The 18840-nt window shown below is 40.6% G+C and overlaps 1 protein-coding gene across 1 annotated transcript in view; it reads right to left on the bottom strand.

Annotated features, from left to right (window-relative positions):
* Positions 1–18840, bottom strand: part of COL20A1 (collagen type XX alpha 1 chain) — a 114169-nt gene that overhangs the window by 41200 nt on the left and 54129 nt on the right. Inside the window, exons 9-17 of the mRNA XM_069072596.1 lie at positions 13748–13858; positions 12584–12727; positions 11562–11720; positions 9369–9524; positions 8274–8393; positions 5954–6118; positions 1586–1750; positions 1159–1316; positions 328–457 (exon numbers count right to left, since the gene is read on the bottom strand). Of these exons, the coding sequence (XP_068928697.1) occupies positions 328–457; positions 1159–1316; positions 1586–1750; positions 5954–6118; positions 8274–8393; positions 9369–9524; positions 11562–11720; positions 12584–12727; positions 13748–13858 (1308 nt within the window). The remainder of the gene's footprint in view (positions 1–327; positions 458–1158; positions 1317–1585; positions 1751–5953; positions 6119–8273; positions 8394–9368; positions 9525–11561; positions 11721–12583; positions 12728–13747; positions 13859–18840) is intronic.

Raw genomic sequence — 18840 nt, 5'->3', positions numbered from 1 at the left:
ATGAAGTGAGGTCTGCCTGCATATTCATAATGTTTCAAGTGGGGAAACAGAAACTCAGCTAGGTGCTATGTCTTGTCCAAGGTCACAGAACAAGCCAGTAGGACCACCACCCCCCACCCCTCCCCAGTTCTAGGCCCTTCCTCCTGGATAACACCGGCTCTATCTGACTTCTAGAATAGAACCAGAGTCCCTTATGAGATCTGGCATTATATTCACTCTCCCACAGCCTGGGGAAGAAGCTAAGAGCTTCTTAACATTCAAGTATCCCTGGATCTGCTTCATTAAAATCAAAGGTAGGGCCTAGTCACAGAGTTACTCCCGTCCTACATGTAGTCACAATGTCTCGGAGGCCCTCTCCAACACCGTCCTTATAGACAGGAAACACTGTAACCAAGTACTCTGTGTTGGAGGTCAAATTCAGCAGCTGGGCAGATGATGCAGCCCCCTCCACTGTGACCTGGAAGAGACAGGTGAGGACAGAGAGGCCTTACTCCAGTACCACAACGGTGTTAGAGAGGGCCTCCCTCTGGTGTAGTTGGAAAGTACTGGCCTGGGGGCCAAGACATTTGGGTTCCAGTCCTAGCTCATCTAACATCTCTGGGCCCCAGTTTATAAATTTGTTAAAGGAGGAGCTAGAACTAGAGGATCACTAAACACTCCTCCAGTTCTAATGCCCTGTAGTTTTTAAAAGTCTATACCACAAACTTCAATTAATCAGAGCTCAAGACTCCTGAGAATCCAACTTTTGGGAAGCTAATCTACGCTCAAGATTAGGACACAGAGGCCAAGGGTAGATATCTGTTGCTAGGAGTATGGGGCCAGTCTAGGGTCAGGTTTGGGTCAGTCAAATGAAACCCAAATCTGGAGACTTTAGGACTAGCTCTAGCCATACCAAATGAATATAATCAAAGAATAGATGAACTAGGGATACTTATCCAGTTATTTGATTATCACAGTTCTTGGTTTCCCCTCCTAACCCCTGTTTCTTTTGCCCAGATACTCCCTAATCCACCAACGAGGGACTTTCAAAAAGAAGGCAAAATGTGAACTTGACATTAGCCCATTTGCCACTAGTGAATGGTTCCAACCAAAGGCCAAGATGAATCTTTTGAAATTTTTGCAGTTTTTGATTATCCATGTTCTCCTGGCTCCTCTTACCTCCCTGGGTGTGCCACCTCTGGAGGGATGATACACAATCCTGTACTTCCTGGCAGGCTCCAGAGGAGGGGTCCAGGCCAGGCGGAGCCCTGTAGCTGTCACCTCCGATACAATCAAATTGGTGGGGCTTGGGTGGGGCCATCTATTAGCTGGGACACCTGTGGGTGAGTGTAGGGGAGGGAAGTAGGTGGGCTAACTCCCTTCATGTACTCCTTCCTCAGACACAGGAAAAAAAAGGGTCTCCAAAATATTTCTCCATTAACAATTCCTTCAGCTCCCTCTGGAGGTCATTTCTAGAACTGGGAGCTAAGTATGAAGGGGAAAAGGAGAAAAAAATGTTCCCTCCTTCACCCACTGGAGCAATCTTTCTCTCTGTCTAGTGGATACCACATCTCCACAGTGAGGTCACAGCTTGGACAAGCCTCACCTAGGTCCCTGCTCCAACTTCTTTCTTGGATCTTCCAGCAAAGAAGTCGGATGAGCCTGTCAGTCAGGTTGCCAAGGAGAGGGAAATCCTGGACATTGTGAACTGTGACATCCAGGGGTAGGGAGGCCAGGTGTGTCAGCTCAGACTCATCAGCATTCTTCACTCCTGCACAAAAAGCAAATCTGGGGATGAAATTACTGGGTGTGCCTAAGAGCCCTGCTCCTTCCATGTTGTTGAATCATTTTCAGATATGTCCAGCTCTTTGTGACTTCATTTAGGGTGGTTTGTCAGGAAAGGAAAGGGAAGGGAAGGGAAGGGAAGGGAAGGGAAGGGAAGGGAAGGGAAAGAAAAGGGGGAGGGAAAAAGGAAGGAAGGAAGAAAGAAAGGGAGGGAGGAAGAAAGGGAGGGAGGGAAGGAGAAAGGAAGGAAGGAAGATAGTTGGTGTCGTCCAGGAGCTTATTCCTAAAAGAAGGAAATTACATAGGGACTAGTGGTCAGGAAAGGGTGTTTTTGCATGGGAAGACGTAGAGATGGACACTCCTTTGACTCCCCCTTTACAGAAGCAATTATACGGTTGATTGCTTACAGTTCTTAGAGCAAGAGCAGGAGGGGATGGTGTGTACGTGCTTTTGGGTAGGATGAATAATTTCAGAAAAGTAGTTTGCATGTGTGGCTTATCTTCCCTTACAGATTATGAAATTCCTGAGGGCAAATAAGATATCTTGTCCTTCTCTGTATTCCACTCAATGTTGGGCTCATGGCCTCAGACACAGTAGTGTATTGTATAGTTTGATGGATCCTGTAGATGAGGAATTCTTTTCCAAGGTCAAACTTGAGCTTAGCAAAACTATCCTGACCAGAAAATGCTTGGTCTAAAAGGCATATATCCCCCAGGGCTCTGTCCTGGGTTCTCTCCCCTTCTCTGTACTGCCTTCCTCAGTGATTTCATCAGCTTTCATGGCTCAATTATCATTTCTATGCCAACGATTCCCAGATCTAGCCCACATCTAGCTCCAGTCCCACATTGCCAACTGCCAACATCTCAAACGAGCCGTCCTGTAGGTGCTGCAAACTTAATATGCCTGAAACAGACCTCCTTATCTTATCCCTAAAAGCACTTGCCAGTTACTGCCAAGGGCCCCAACGTCCTCCCGGTTACCTGGGCTCACAATCTTGAAGTCATTCACACCCCCAACATATCTAATTGTCTGTCATTTTAAATTAAGTATTGTCATTTTTTTTTTTGAAGAAGGAAATGGAAAACTACTCCAGCATCTTTGCCAAGAAAATCCTAACTGGGGTCACAAAGTCAGACATGACTGAAAGACGGAACAACAAATTATCATTTCCACCTTCTATCTCTTGAATATGTCCCCTTCTCTCTACTCACAACATCTACTTTAACCCCATTTCAGGCCATTATCCCTTCATACCTGGACTGTTGCAACAGCTTTCTCATTGATCACCCTGCCTCAGGTCTCCCACTCTCCAATCCATCCTTGACTGCTGCAAAAGTGATTTTCCTAAAGTGGAGGCCTGACCATTTCACCTTCCTACTCAATGTCTATTAGCTCCCTGTCATATCAAGGATCAAATACAAACTGCTGTTTGGTATTTCAAGCCCTTTACAACACCATTCCTTTCCAGTATTCCTATACTTTACTCCCTTCCTCATACTCTATGATCCAGCTATGCTGGCCTCCTAGATATTCCTTTCACATACATAGTAGTACTCCACTTCCTGACTACTTATTTCCCATGCCTAGAATACTTTCTCTCCTCACCTTTGCCTCCTGGATTCCCTGGGCTCATTCAAAATTCAGCTGAAATCCCACCTTTTGCAAAAGGACTTTTCTCGGTCCCTCTTTCCCCTTCCAAGAGCATCCCCCAAGATTACCTTTGATTTATGTTGTGTGTGTGTATATATATATATGTATATATGTATATATATACACACATATACATATATACATACATATACATATGTATGTATATACACACACACGTATATGTTGTGTGGGCATAGTTATTTGCCTCTTGTCTCCCAAATTAGAATTGCTTGCTCACTGATTGACTGACTGACCTTAACCCACAAAGTCACAGAATATTCAAACTGAGATGTGGCTCAGGAGAAGCAAGTCCAAGACCCTCATTTGAAGATGAGAAAATGGAGGCCCCAAAAGCTAAAGTGTCCTTACTCAAAGTCACACAGTAAGTAGCAAAGCTAAGACTGAAACCCAGGTAGGTGTTCTGGATTCAATTCCAGTCACCTTTCTCCTCTACCACACTTGCCTTCCATGTTGCTTACAGTTGAGTTCCATGGAGTTTACTTTGACAATTACTATTATTAACAAAAATAATGATAATCCTTAGTATTTATATAGTGTTGATTATTGTGCCAAGAATTGTGCTAAGTGCTTTACAAATTTTATCTCATTTGATCTTCACCACAAAATTGGAAGGTGGGTACTCTTATTATCCCCATTTCACAGATGAGGCAAAGTGAAAGTTAAGTGACTTGCCCAAGGTCACATAGCTAGTAAGTGTCTAAACCCTGGACTGGACCTCAGGTCTTCTGACTCCAGACCTAGAACTCTATCCACTGCACCACCTACCTACCTCAAGCTGAGTGTGTGACCCTTTATCAATGCCACCTCTGTCTTTCTGCAGTAGTCAGAGAAAAAGAAATAATTGTGTCTGGGACTGTCAACCAGAGGGACAGGATTGTCAGCAGAAGAGCGGTGGAAACTCCCAGCATGCTGTATTGAGCCCCATCCTGCTGCACCTTCCCTAAACCTTAGATAACTGAGGATCAGAGAGCTAAATCTGGGATGTATCTCTAAGGTCACCTAGAACAACACAGAACCCTCATTTTATGGATCAGGAAAATAAGTCCCAATAAAGATTAAGTGACTTTCCCAACATCACATATAAAGTCCAAGGCAGGATTTGAACCCACATTCTCTGACCTGCATGATGACTAACAGAGCCAGCACTCTTTCTACTGTGCCACTGGGCAAGAAAGAAATCTCCAAAGGTTTCATTGACCATCCTCTCTCTCCCAAAGACCAAGCCTGTACTAGAACTCTGATCTCTTATGATCCCTAGGCCAGTGCACTTTATACCATTCCTTGCTCTCCAAAGGCTCACAAATTCTTTGACTTTTGCTTTTGAGGAGAGAAAGCAAAAATCTTTATTCCCAAAAGGTATGCATGCATGTTTATGAAAAGAGAAAGATGCTCACAGAGGGCGAAAGACAGAGAGAGACAGACAAAGATAGATAGAGCTACAGAAATAGACTCTGAGATAAAGACAGTGAAACATGGACAGAGCCAAATGTTCTTTTAAAAATAACATTCTCTCATTCCCTACTCCTTGGAGGCTCCAGCTACTCCCCCACGTCATACTAATAGGATGTCACACTAAGAGGCCAAATTGTGCCACAACTGATAACTATAATCACCTTCATTTGATTTACACTGTGTACAGAGACGCCTGGGGAGAGGTTGCTGTGTCTCTGTTTGTCTTATTAAGATAATTGCTGATCAGTATCTTCTCAAAACAACACTCAGATCATTCTGGAGCAGGAGTGGCAGAAGACATGGTCAGGGCACCAATGATAAATGTAATCCCTGGGACCAGACCAACCTTAAGAAGAGGTAAAGAAGGCAACACACACTTAGAGTGTGATTTCAGAGACAAGAAACTCCCCTTCCCCTATCTTTCTTTGGATTTATAGCACTTGACATAGCTCTTAGCCCAAATGCCTATTGACCAACTGACTGAATAACTGACTTGCTGATTGATTGATTGACTATCTAACACAGTCACAGGATGTTCAAGCTGGAAGGAAGCTCAGAGAAAATCAAGTCTTCTCTCCCATATGCTTACCATTGGGACAAATCCCTGTCATTCTACAACCAGAGAAAAGGCTTAAAATGCAGACATTTCTTGGAGAAGGAGCACAATGACTGCCATTACTTCATCAGAGAAGTGTCCAAATAACAGAGATTTTCCTGGGATCAGATCTTGATGACAGTGATGGCGACAGCAAGAGAGAGTGGGCTCCAGAATGGGGCAGAAGATGCCTTGGAGCTGGGAGAGAGGGACCTAGAAAAGCCTTCCCCCACTTCCTAATGTTGATGCCAAATTGGCCAGACTTCTAAAACAACCCAGGAACTTGGACTATAATGGAAAATTTAAAAAAATTAATACTCTGCCCTTTGCATTCCCTAGAAGTAGGGGATTGAATATATAGAACATCAAAGGTCTTTATCCAATCTATATTCTCTCTATTCTCACAATGTGGCTGATGAAAGATGTCTTCAAAAGGGAGGCTCGGGTGCCAGGTTTGAAGGTGTATCTTACCAATGGCAAAGATGTCCATGCCTAGGTCTTTCATAACTTGAGCAGCAAGTCGGGCATCATCCTGAGATTTGCCATCGGTCAGGAGAATCACCACTTTAACTGCCTCAGAGCGAGATCCAGCTTCAAGCTTCAGATTCTCCTCTAGTACATGAGTCAGTGCAAGACCTTTAGGGAAAATAGCACAATCACAAACCAACATAAATACCACCTCTTTTCATGAAGTTAACTCTGAATGTTCCTGCCTACAATGATATTTTCCTTCTCTGAACTACAACACTTAAAATCAATATTTCAAAGTTTTGCTCTTAGGGTTATAGGATGATGGAGTTGGAAAGAAGACTCATATTTTACAAGTGAGGAAACAGGGTCAGGTAGGTTAAAATGATTTGCCAAGTGTCATCCAGTTGTACATATTGTTCTGATGGGCTTATCTCTCCTCTCCAACTTGAATTTGTGCTCCCTACAGTCATAGATTATGGCTCCTCCTCTTTTCTCTGCTAGATGGAGTTTATGTTCAGAAAAATATTTGCTGAAGGGCTGAAACAGAAGTTACTAAATACTCCTATGTCTGGTGGTGATGAGAAGACCTTGTCTATATCCTCCCTCCTAGATACTTTCCCTTTCCTCAGTTCTCAAGGCTCTCCTGCTACCTGTCTGAATGATCCTCCTTGAAGGCCTGTGCCAATTCAGTGTCTATCTCCTATCCCCTGAAACCTCATCTCTTTTCTCTCTATACTCTCACTCTTGGCATTCTCAGCTATTCCCATGGGTTAAAAGATCCTCTCTATGCAGATAATTTCCAGATCTCTATATTCAGTTCTAATTGATCACCAGAAGTCTGAACTTGCACCACTAAGTGACTGCTGGATGTCCTCTCAGACTCTCAAACTCAATAGATAAAAAACAAACTCTTTGTCTTTCCCCTAAACCTGTCCCAATTTCAAAGTTCCCCTAGCTTGAAACCACAGCATCCTCTTTGACTTTTTCTTCTCCCTCCAAAGCCAGTCTGCTGGCAAGTCTTGTCAATTTCCTTCAACAATGTCTTTCACATCAGAATATACCTCTTGTCATCTTTTGCCTGGACTACTGCAATGGCTTTATTAACTTTCCTATTTCCAGTCTTTCCCCTTGCCAAGCCATCTTTCACACAGTTTATGACCAAAATCATGTCCCTAAGACCCTGGTCTTATGATGTCCCTTTCCTACTTAACAAAAACAACATCAGCAGCAGCAGCAACTTTAGTGACTTTGTAGGACAAAATAAAAACTTCTTAGCCCAGCATTTAAGGTCTTTTACAATCTGGTTCCAGCTGACTCTTTCAGCTTTGCTTCATATGTCCTGGTCTCTAAGCCTAAAATGCACTCTCTCCTTATCCTTGCCTATTAAATATGTTCTCTTCCCTCAAAGTCCAGATCAGTTGCCATTTTTTCCATGAAATTTCCCTGATCCCTCCAGCTAAAAGAGATCCTTCTTCTCTCAAATCTTGCTAGAGCATTTTTAGTCCTATGGCATTCTACCTTGTATCATATACTTTTGTATGCATCATAGCCTAGACCTCCCTGCATTCGAATATAAGCTCTTTAAGAGGAGAGGCTCTGTCTTTATAGCCCTGTAGCCCTAGTACAGGGGCTTGCAAGTGGTAAGCACTTAATTCATGCTTATTGAACTGATAAGACATTTGTCCTGAACTTCTTTCATTTTGGGGATCCGTTAGTAGATGATTCAAGGAGAGAACAGTGGGAAAATTGTGGTCCCTGCCATAGGTAGGCATACAGAATAGGCTAATTGTGCTCTGGTGGATCAACACAGCTGGCTCACCCTCTGTGTATACTTATGCCCCTGATTGGACAGTTCAGTCTAGTTACTAGAGGTCACATGTGGCCTTCTAGGTCCTTGGGTGTGGTCTTTTCACTGAGTCCAAGTTTTATGGAACAAATCCTTTTATTGAGGGGATTTGTTCTGTGAAGTTTGAATTCAGTCAAAGGACCACACCTGAGGACCTAGAGGGCCACATGTGGCCTCAAGGCCACAGGTTCCCCATCTCTGGTCTAGTAAGAGAGATAAGGACATACACATACACACAGCTTAAAAGTACTTCTAAACATATGCAAACTAATGTGTGGTTGATTGTGTATATATATCATACTTTAAACAAACAACTTATCTGATAGGTAAAAGGTCTCCTTAGAGCACTAGGCTTTGCAGATGATAGAGGCCTAGGTTGAGGTGTGTTTAGAGAAGGATATTTAGAAGGATGTAAGGAAGAAGGGTAAAGAAATAGCTCTTCTTGTGAGTGATAAAGAAATGTTGCTAAGGTACCTGTGAAAGTGTTACCACCCTTGTAACGGAGATTTCGCACAGCCTCTAGAACTTCATCCTTGGTGCTGAATGAATTCAGGTCCCACTCAGTCCGGGGATCTCCACTATATTGAGACAAACCTGAGAGAAGGTGAACCACAAATGTGGGCAATTGATGGCTGCATAATGACAGGGGAGATGTACTTCTGAACAAAATTACTTCCCCTTGTTGCTACTTTTTCCCTAAGTAGTTTACCCTGCCATTGGACATCTTCAGTAGTAACTTAATTTTTTTTTTGCTCCTGGAGATCTCTTGGAGGTGATAAATCCCAATTTCTCCTGGAGCAAACCCACTGAGTTCCCTCCTAGATGGAAGATCTGTTAAAGCACAATATAGGTTGACCATATCTCCAATTTAGAATCCATTTTTTTCTGGAAATTTTCTACTTTCAGAACTGGGTCCTTGCCCTTAGTCAAAAGGTATTCCTATAGAGCTGGGGTTTTTAACCTTTCTTATGTAATGGATTCCTTTGGCACTCTGGTGAAGTCCATGGATCCTTTGAAGAAAAGTGTTTTTAAATGTATAAAATAAAATATATAGAATTTAAGAGGAAACCAATTATATTGAAATACAGTTATTGAAATACTTTTTGAAAAAAAAAACACTAGTTCACACACACCAGGTTAAGAATACCAGATATGGAGGCAAGAAAAATATTTTGCTTGCACAAGCACTCTTGGGGTTCCGTGAGGAAGAATGTGAAACTTCCAGTACTTTGCCATGTGATTGATCAACCAGACCAATGTAGAAAGCAGCGTAGCCTCTGCTTCCTCTTGCCAATGAAGAAATTTCAGGAGTTCCCCCAGGGAAAACTAAAGAATGGGGGTGCTGCTGGTTGAAGTATACACATTTGATATCACTCTAAAGCATTAAGTCATTGTCTCCACTTATTCATCACTTCTGATCACTGGAGTTTCCTTTATATTTGTTTTAATTTCAAAACATAGAGGAAACAAGCCTTTACTGAATGAGCCCCCAACTCCTGATTATGACTGCTGGGGAATCACAATGATTATCACCAACGACATGTGAAGGATCAACAACTTTGTACCTACCAACTCGAACTTTATCCTGGGCAATGTGAAAAGAAGAGATGATGTCAGCCAGGAATTCTTTGATGAGCCTGAAGTTACTTCGGCCAATACTCCAGGACCCATCCACCAGGAACACTATATCCACAGGAATGGAGGTATCACAATGGAACTGAGGACCTTGGAAGATGGAGGCAGAGACAGCTAAGATAGAAGCAGAAAGATCAAGGAATTCTTTATCTGGAACTGAAAGGGACTTTACAGATTATTTGCTACAACCTCTTCATTTTATGTCAGTAAGGAAACCAAGATGCTGAAGGGATAAGTGACTTGTCCAAGGCCACACAAGTACTGAGTAAAAGAGTTGGGACTCAAACTCACCATGTCCTTTGGTTTCAAATCTAGCTATTTTTCCATTGTACCCATGTGGTCTGCAAGAGTGAACTTAAGTAGGGCAATCTCATAACCACAGACAGCTCCTACTGCTCTGCATACTGGGCTTCTCTGCTTCTTCTAACTTTTTCTGTTGCAGGTTACTTTTTCAAGTATATTAGGCTACTTATATTAGAAGGGTCCTGAACTGATTACAGCAGTTACTTGCCCAAAGAGATTTAAACTTTATACAACTACCTACTGTCCTGATTTGTAGCAAAATACAGCTATTTCATCTTGAAAAACTGCTGGACTGCTGGAGAAAATATAGTCCCAGCCCTTAGGGAACTTCTCATTTCACGAGATGCATGCATATATTTGTGTGTGTGATATGTATGTGTGTGCATGCATGTACTCATTGTGTATATACTACACATATATAACATATTGTATATACTGTACTATATGGTTGCTTGCATTTTGTCTCCCCCATTAGACTGTAAGCTCCTTGAGAACAGGTCCTTAAGACTTTTTTTGCATCCCTAGCACTTAGTATAGTGCCTGGAACATGAATGCTAGTTTACAATAAATGCCAGTTGACTGCCATACACATATGTACACATGTATACACGTATATGTATACATACATGTTGTGTTGTATATATTACATAATATGTACATATGCATGATGTAATATATGTATATGCTATGTGTATATGTATACATCTGTATTTTATATCTCTTTCATATCTCTCTCCTTTTCCCTCTCCATCTCCCTCTCCCTCTCTCTTCCTGGCATTAGGGATACTTTAATATTATGAGAGAGGGACAACCCCACCTAACAAATCCATGTAGTAATTTAGGACCAGGCAGTTAAGAAATAACAAACATTTGTCTTTTCTCTCCTTTCCTCCCTACTATTCCCATCTTACTTCATCCAACTAATTTCCTTCTGCCCTGATTTGTAGTAAAAAATATATATATATATATAGCTCTTTATCTTTGGGGAGCTGCTAGTCTGCTGGAGAAAATATTGCTTTGAGCCTCTGGGATGATGAATCCCAACTTCTTTGCCCTGACTTTCTGGACCCACTAGTTCTTAGATGTGCTTTACAAGCTTTCTCATCATGGGGACCATTTCCTAAGTATCAATGGGTACAGGAGATGGTTTTGAAGAATGCTTCCCTTGGGAGCCTTCAACAGCTTCCTTTCTAACTTGTCCTGCTCCACATGGGGCAAATATGGGAGAAGGAAGGTCTATAATTCAACTGAGTATCCTTTGGGGAAACTGAGGGCAAGTGGGGCTAAGAACTGGGACCTGGGGACTTGTGCCTTCTGGGTCTTTTCTATGACTTGCAAATACTTTTATTCCTCTATGACACTGTCCCTTCTCTGAATTCCTACAGTTTAAGTAGCATATAATTAGTGTTTGTTTTGAATGTAAGACCAATTACACAGTATGATCCATGAACACAAGGAGCATGCATTTCTGCTCTTTTCTAACTCCCAAATTTCTTATCATGTGAACAGTCACATAGAATCTCAATAAACTGACTGATCAAATTAGATAATCTATATATAGCATTACATAAATGTCAGTTAATGATGATGATGGCAATGTCAACAGCAATGACAATGGCAAAAATGATGATGATGATGACAATGATGATGATGATGATATAGCATGGATGACTTGCAATTTAGGTATGGGATGAATTCAGCCAGTGACATTGCTGTGAAACAATGTTGAGGTCCAAGAAATAACTTGGGGAACCCCACATTGAGTGACTCCATCTTCCTTCTCTTTGCAATATCTTCAAACACTCTCCCTGCATCTGTACCTACCTAAAGTGGGAGAGATTCCACTCCAAGTTGATGAAGTTGCTTCAAACTCAGGAACCTGCTCAAATTCATGATTTCCCACTGAAGAAGGAATGGGTTCCAGGGTTTCCCCTGATGGCTTCCGGTTATTCCTGCCCGTGGAGATGCTCTTCAAATCCTCCACTAGAATTAATGTAAAACATTACCCAGGGCCAAGGTCCAGTGGCAGGACTGTCACATTTATTATTTTTTTCTGATCCAATATTTCAGTAAGGTGGGAAGGATGCTTCATGTTATTCTCATCTTACTAATGAAGAATCTGAGGCCCAAAGGGATGGAATTACTCACCCAATGTCACACAGTTAATAGAACCCAGGAGAGAGAATCAGGGACAGCTGTAGACACTGATTCCTTCTGCCCAGATTTGCTTCATGACTTTGATTTTGAACCAATTAGCTAATCCCTCTGATCCTCAGTTTTCTCATCTCTAAAATGGTGATAATAGTTTCACAACTGTTGTTAGAGACAATAAATCTATTGCATGGGATTCTTCTGCCTTTCCCCAATGCCCCACTTCATCCTCCTGCCTCTCATGAGGGCTTACTTATGTCAAACATACTCAGAGTCCTATGGAAATCTCACCTAGGAAAAGGAGAGGCTTTTAATGAGTCTCACAAGACTTTAAAGCTGGAAGATTTCTAGAGACCATCTAGTCTAAGCCCATCATTCCATTAATGAGGACATGAGGCTCAGAGAAAGGGAGTAGTGTCTAAAGTCATACACCAATTCACAGACTCACACACATCTGGGCCTAGGACTGAGGCCTACAGACTGCCAAGTCAAGATTCTTTCCACGACATCCTTCTACAGACCATGATGACTACACTACACATGATGACAGTTTACCCTGTCTCACTGAGTTCATTCTGGTTTTTTGGCCCACTGCCAGAGCTCTTTGGGGTCTAGGCTCACTTTTGAGACTGAGTTAGGTAAGAGAAACCTCAGAGGACAACACAGGCAGTTATTACCCAGCAGGAACAACTTACTCACAAACCTCCGCCTGGCCAGCAGAGTGTCACGGGAGCCACTGAGTGCAAATATTTGGAGGGTGTATTCCTTGTTGGGGCTCAGTCCAACCACAGTGACTTTAGGTGTCTTGGTAGTCAGCATTACTTCCTGTTCTGAGTCTCCTTAGGGAGAAACAGTGGTCACAGTTAAAAGCCGCATCTTGGTTTGGGGTAGGAACACACTGCTCTTAATTATCCAAAGGTTGGGGCTCCCACTTAAAGAACATCCAGGTCTTTGATTTCCCTCATTCCCCCAGCTGCCTCCTTACACATAGGACCAGAGAGTCCTCACTGTCTCAGGGCACAGTTCTGAATGGTTAAGTAAGGGATATAGAGAAATTACCATATACACTGCAGGCTTGGAATTAGATGTGATTACCCACACACTTCCTCTCATGCACCCTATGCTCTAGCCAAACCAGACAGCTCTTCATCCTCTGAACATACTTCTGCTTTTCTGGCTTTGTGTCTTCCTCATTCTTTCTCCAAGTCTTGAATGTCTTCCCCCAACAGCTTTCCCAATTTAAGTCTTGCCCATAGTTCAAGTGTGTAGATGCCTCATCCTCTATGAAGTCTTCCATGATACCACTGACCAGAAATCAACTATCCCTCCTCAGGGGGAAATTCATGCACCAGATCTGGGTTGGACTAGATGACTTCTGGGGTCTTTTTCAACACTGAGATTATAGATTCTCCCAAAGCCTAACAAAACTCATTTTGATAAATATTTATTAACCACTTACTATGTGCAAACATTATTAAGCATCTTTATCATATCATATCTAGGATATGACCTCTATCATGTTTAAAACTATGAGATCCTTGAGGACAAAGACTGCCTTAAGCATCTTTGTATCCCTCTCAGCACCAAGCCCAGGGCTTTGCTAATACAATTAAAAACAAAATTTGCTAAATGAAAATGATTGAATGAATTCAGTCTAAAGACTTAGTGTAATAAAAAAATGCAGTTTGGAAAAGTAGGTCCCGATTTCTCATCCTTGAAGAGAATAGATGTTTGTGCTCTCGACTTTCCCCACCCAAGAGGGGCAAAGAGGAAGATCTGTGTCCTTGAGCCCAGGCCTATGCCCTTGCCTAGCCTCGTATCCCCAGACATGCTCTCCTAACCCACTATGCCTTTAGTACCTGCCATGGGCTTTACTTGAACTTTGTAGCCATTGATATTTCCTTCTGACTCCTTCCACTTCATCTGGAGCCGGTCTTCAGACAGCACAGTCAGCCTCAGTCGGCTAGTCCCTAGTAGGAGAAGCCAGAGTCCCTGAGCTCATGGAGAAAAGATGAGGCCTTGTTTTCAAGCTGGGAAACCTCTAAATCTTGCGGTTTAGGGACAGGGATACAGAAGCAACAAACTGTTGGATATTTTAATATAGCTCCTTACATAAATATTCCACATTTTTCAATGAAATGAAAGCTCGAATCAAAGTCAACAAGACTGAGACTAACATAATGAGTTCACTCTGACAATGAAAGCAAAGCAGCCATTAGCTTGTCAGTTCCTTCTTAGCAGGTAATGTCTTTTGTTTTTCTTTATTTCTCCAAACACTTAGCACAGTGACTGGCTCATAGTAGGTGCTTAATAAATGGTTACTGATTGACTGACTGACAGTTATTTGCTATGGTTTGAGTAAATGAGGTCAAATCTGAGTAAGTGTGCAATGTGTCAGATCTCAAGGAAAGTACCAACAGCTACCATCATTAGTCAGAGCAGGTTCATGGCACAGATGAGTTGTGCTGTTCTGATGCTTGCTACATATGAAAGTAAAATGTACAAACTCCAAATTAAACAATCTTTTTGTGGAGGTTAAAAGTACTTTCATACTTGTTATATTTCTCAATGTCATTCCTTTTGATAAGCACAACCTAAGCCAACCTCTCCAACTCTGAAAAGCTTAATACTGCATTTACTTGAGAAGTTATAGCTAATTATTTGAATTATCAATAAATTTAAATTTCATAGTCTTAAATTTTTTGTTTCTAATTGTTTTAATATGAAATACATCCCTTAAAGATTGATGAATATATAATTGGATCAAAAAGAAAATCCCATGGAGCATCTGAAACTAATAAAAGTAAAGACTAAGTAATGAAAATACAGAAACAATGTAAAAAGACTCAAATCCAGAAAATATTATCCACTCTATTTATCATTCCACTGCATTTTACCATTTTACCATTTACCACTGCATCCTTTTTATTGCTTGACCTCTGGAGACCTGGGTGGCTTAGTCTCCTCAATTTTATGCTTCCATTTTGGGACCTCATCCAATGTCCTTACTAGACAAAGCCCAAGATCACATGGTCCACTCTATCTAAACAGTCTTAGGCCTGCTTCCCCCAAAGCCATTTTCTTGTCATTACTTAACCCTCCCCCTGCCCCTGTATCAAAATTACACCAACATTGCCATTGTTGCTAGAATCAGCATATTAATCAACTCCCTTTTGACTCTACTCACCATCCCTGTGAATTCTCAGATTCTAGCACCTATCTCTGGCCACCATATCCCTATTTCTGTCATCTTTTTCTCCAGATTCCCTATTAGAGTGTAAAATCCTGGAGAGTAAGAAGAATAACACTTTCTTTTTGTATCCCCTATTGTTAGCACAGTCCTCTGGACATAGCAGGCACTTAATAAATTCTTTTTCATTATTTTTATTCATTCTTTAATTGGCATTTACATTTATTGCTATTGATCAAGTGAAAAGACTGCGGTGTTTGCTTTGTATAAATATTTCAGCTGCAGATAGCATGAAACCTAATAATTAGAAATCTCTTGAAAGTGCACATGCAGAATCCATTGGCAAGATGAAATAATTTTTTTCTAAAAGAAAATTCCAGACTTTTAATAACAAAAAAAAATTTTAGTGTCTGTGGCATCAAAAGAATTCCTCACATCTTATAAAGTTGCTTACAGAGTTGCTGAGTGTAGAAAACCTCAGTTGATAAGAGAAATGTTAGTACTACATAAAGTTTTTGATATTGTAGGGAAGATGCTTGGTCAATCATTTGCAAAGCAGATTTGAAGGGTTCTACACAATGATAATAGGGTGGGTAGGACACTTGTTCACGTGCAATCAATTAATTAACAAACCAAAACCTTTCTTTTTGCCCTGTGAGGGGATAAGATATTCATTTTTCAATTCAATAAATATTTACTAAGAACCCACTATGCGCAAGGCACTGTGTTAAGTGTTGGGGATAGAAATAAGAAAAAGAATACAGTTCCTGATATCAATGAGTTTGCAGTCTATTGGGGAAGACAACACAGAAAAGGAAGAAGAAAGTGGGATGTGGGGAGGTGGCCAAGGGATATATCGCAAGGGTATTTAGTTCCATGGAGTTGAAACCAGGTAGAGCAGCAGATGCAAAAAGGCGTGAGTTGCAAGTCCAATTTCTGCCCTCTGTGAAGGAAGGCTTTGGGAGGATTTTGGTCTTCCACACTCAACTTCTCTAGTCAGAGGGGAGAAGAGGCTGTGGGAACTGGTGTCCAGGTTTGAGTGAGCAACCTAGTGATAAGATTAGAAGTTTTAAGCGGGGCAGCTAGGTGGTGCAGTGAATAGAGCATCAGCCCTGGAGTCAGGAGGACCTGAGTTCAAACTTGACCTCAGACACTTGACACAATTACTGGCCATGTGACTTCGGGCAAGTCACTTAACCCCAATTGCCCTCCAAAAAGCAAAAAAAAAAAAAAAAAAAAAAAGAGAAGTTTTAAGCTTTTCCTGGAAGGAACATCATGTTTATTGGAGTTGAAACCAGACAGAGCAGCAAAAAGCAATCATTTGATTACATAAGTATGCTATGTTATTGATCTGATGCTAATAGCAATTTGCTGCTTTCCAAACTGATTGACAACAATATCATATCAACAGAAAATTTCAATATAATCAATGGAATTTTTAATGAAATTTTAACGAAAATTATATAATGTGGGAGAATTGTATTGGACTCAGTTCTGAGAAAGCTCAATAGATATCAGGACAAGCACAAATCTACCAGAAATACTTTTAAAAATGGTACTTCATGAAATTTGGACCCATTGAAAACTCCACAGACAATGGCATATTTTAAGAGATATTATTGAAGATTATTTCTTTAGTTGGACCTAAGATTTCATTGATGCATAGAACTCACAGTAAGAAAAGTCCTTCTAGTAATGAAAATGAACATTTCCTCTGATATTTATAGTTTAACAAAGAGCTCAGAAACTGAAAGCTCAAGTGACTTATCCAAGGCCATACAACCAATATGTGTCAGAGGCAAGACTTGAACCCAGGACTTCCTGACTGATGTCTGTTTTTTATCTACTATGAAACAGAATGGTTTTCTCTAATCACAATACTTTGAACTAAGTTTAACCTAAAAAAAAAGAAGTTATAATTTTTCTTAATAATAATAATGAAGATGAAGCAAATTAATTTTTAACAGAAATTTCCTTCTCAAACTCCACATTTGGTGGATATTTTTGAAAAATTCTAAATAAATAAACATCAAATTATGATCTGATCCAGAAAGACAAAGTGACTGCATTTGCAAAAAGTATAGAGAGCAATGAATAATACATTTAAAAATTAATAATTTTGTTTCCCAGTTTTAAAAATCTTTGTCAAGTGAAACAAAAGCCAGTAAAGATCTGATTATGAATCACTTGATCTGTCAACAAAAGAATTTTTTACTTTATGTTCAATACATATTTCTAAATACTAATGTAAGAAATTAATCTACCATGGATGATTGTGATACATTCAGTCTTACTCCATCTGAACAATAATTGTTAATAGACTTGTCCCATGATAGTAATTTGAAACAAGCATTTGAATCAGAAAATTTATATTTGGGTTGTGAGTAAACAAAAAGTTCCAAGCTTTGTCAAATTAAGTGATGCTGTACACTACTCATGATATTTTATTAGCATTAAAGAGTTTTTCTATTCTGGGTATTATAAAGACAAAATAATATTGTAGATTAATGGTTGAAAAGGGAGTAACAATATCATCAATGACATCATGGTTTAAGAAACTTTGGGCTGAAAAACAATCACACTCATCACATTAATAATATTATTATGTTTTTTTGTTATAAACATGAGCATTATAAGTCACTTTATCAATAAATTAATACCTACGTATATTATGTTATTTTTATTATATATTGAATATTTGTAAGTTATAAAAATTATAGTAAATTCTTAATTTTATTTTAATAAAATAGTACCTAAAATTATTTTTGAAAAATGTTTTATGAAAAGATAGAGCATGACAGTTTTTGGAGGAGGTAAAAAAAACAAGGCATTGTTATGTAATGTTTAAAAACTATACGTCTTAGGGGGAAATAGCACTTCCCGCAAAAGCTCTATGGGTGTGTGTGTCAGGGGTGGGGTGGGAGGTGGGATGGAGATAAGACAGAGACTCAACCTTATTATCACAGAGCTCCAGTCTGAAGAAGGCCTACTCATAGAGAAAATGACCCACAAAGCAACATATAAATCCACAACTTCAACTATGTTGAAAATGATCCTTGAATGTGAGAAATGAAATGGGAAACCTGGGGTATGGCCATCCCGAGGGGCACCACTTCCAGTTGCTGGAGTAAATCTCTCCCCAAGGAAACTGGTTCAGGCCAGCTGCAGAGAGGAGAGTCCAAGCCTGGCAGAGCATGAGAAATTACTTATGACAGAAAGAGCTGAGACAGCAGCTGGCAGCTTGTCCCAGTCCCTTGCCCCAGGCCAGGCCACAGATGTGGATTTCCTAGCACAGGCATACAGACACAACACTGGGGCAAGAAGCTGCTGATGGAAACATCGGGTGCAATAGAGGTGGTGTAATGGGAAGAGGACTGGCTTTATACTCAAGAGGTCTGGTTTTAGATCTCATCTCTGATACTTATTACCTGGGTGATCTGTTTTGGACCTCAGTTTCCTCATCTCTGAAATGAAAGGGTTGGGCTAGATGATCTTTAAGAGCTCTTACAGCTCAATCCTCTTACTGACCAGTCAAGCTTACTCTCAGATTCACTTTTAGGACAAGCACAATGCCCAACACATAGTAGGTGCTAAAAAAAAAAAGTTTATTTAATTGAATTAGATTCTATTAGGCCACCACGGAACTCTTCATCATCTCTTTGTGTTAATGGGATGGGAGGAAAACATCACTCTGACAATCAAGGACAGCAAATAGTCCTAAATCAAACTTCTATTGGCCTTGAGTATGCCTGAGGTTGGTAA

Source organism: Petaurus breviceps, unplaced genomic scaffold, assembly GCF_028583685.1.
Source record: "Petaurus breviceps papuanus isolate PSGF00001 unplaced genomic scaffold, PetGlider_PUasm1.0 90847, whole genome shotgun sequence".
NCBI classification, from domain to species: Eukaryota; Metazoa; Chordata; class Mammalia; order Diprotodontia; family Petauridae; genus Petaurus; species Petaurus breviceps.
This window is presented reverse-complemented; position numbering and strand designations above follow the sequence as displayed.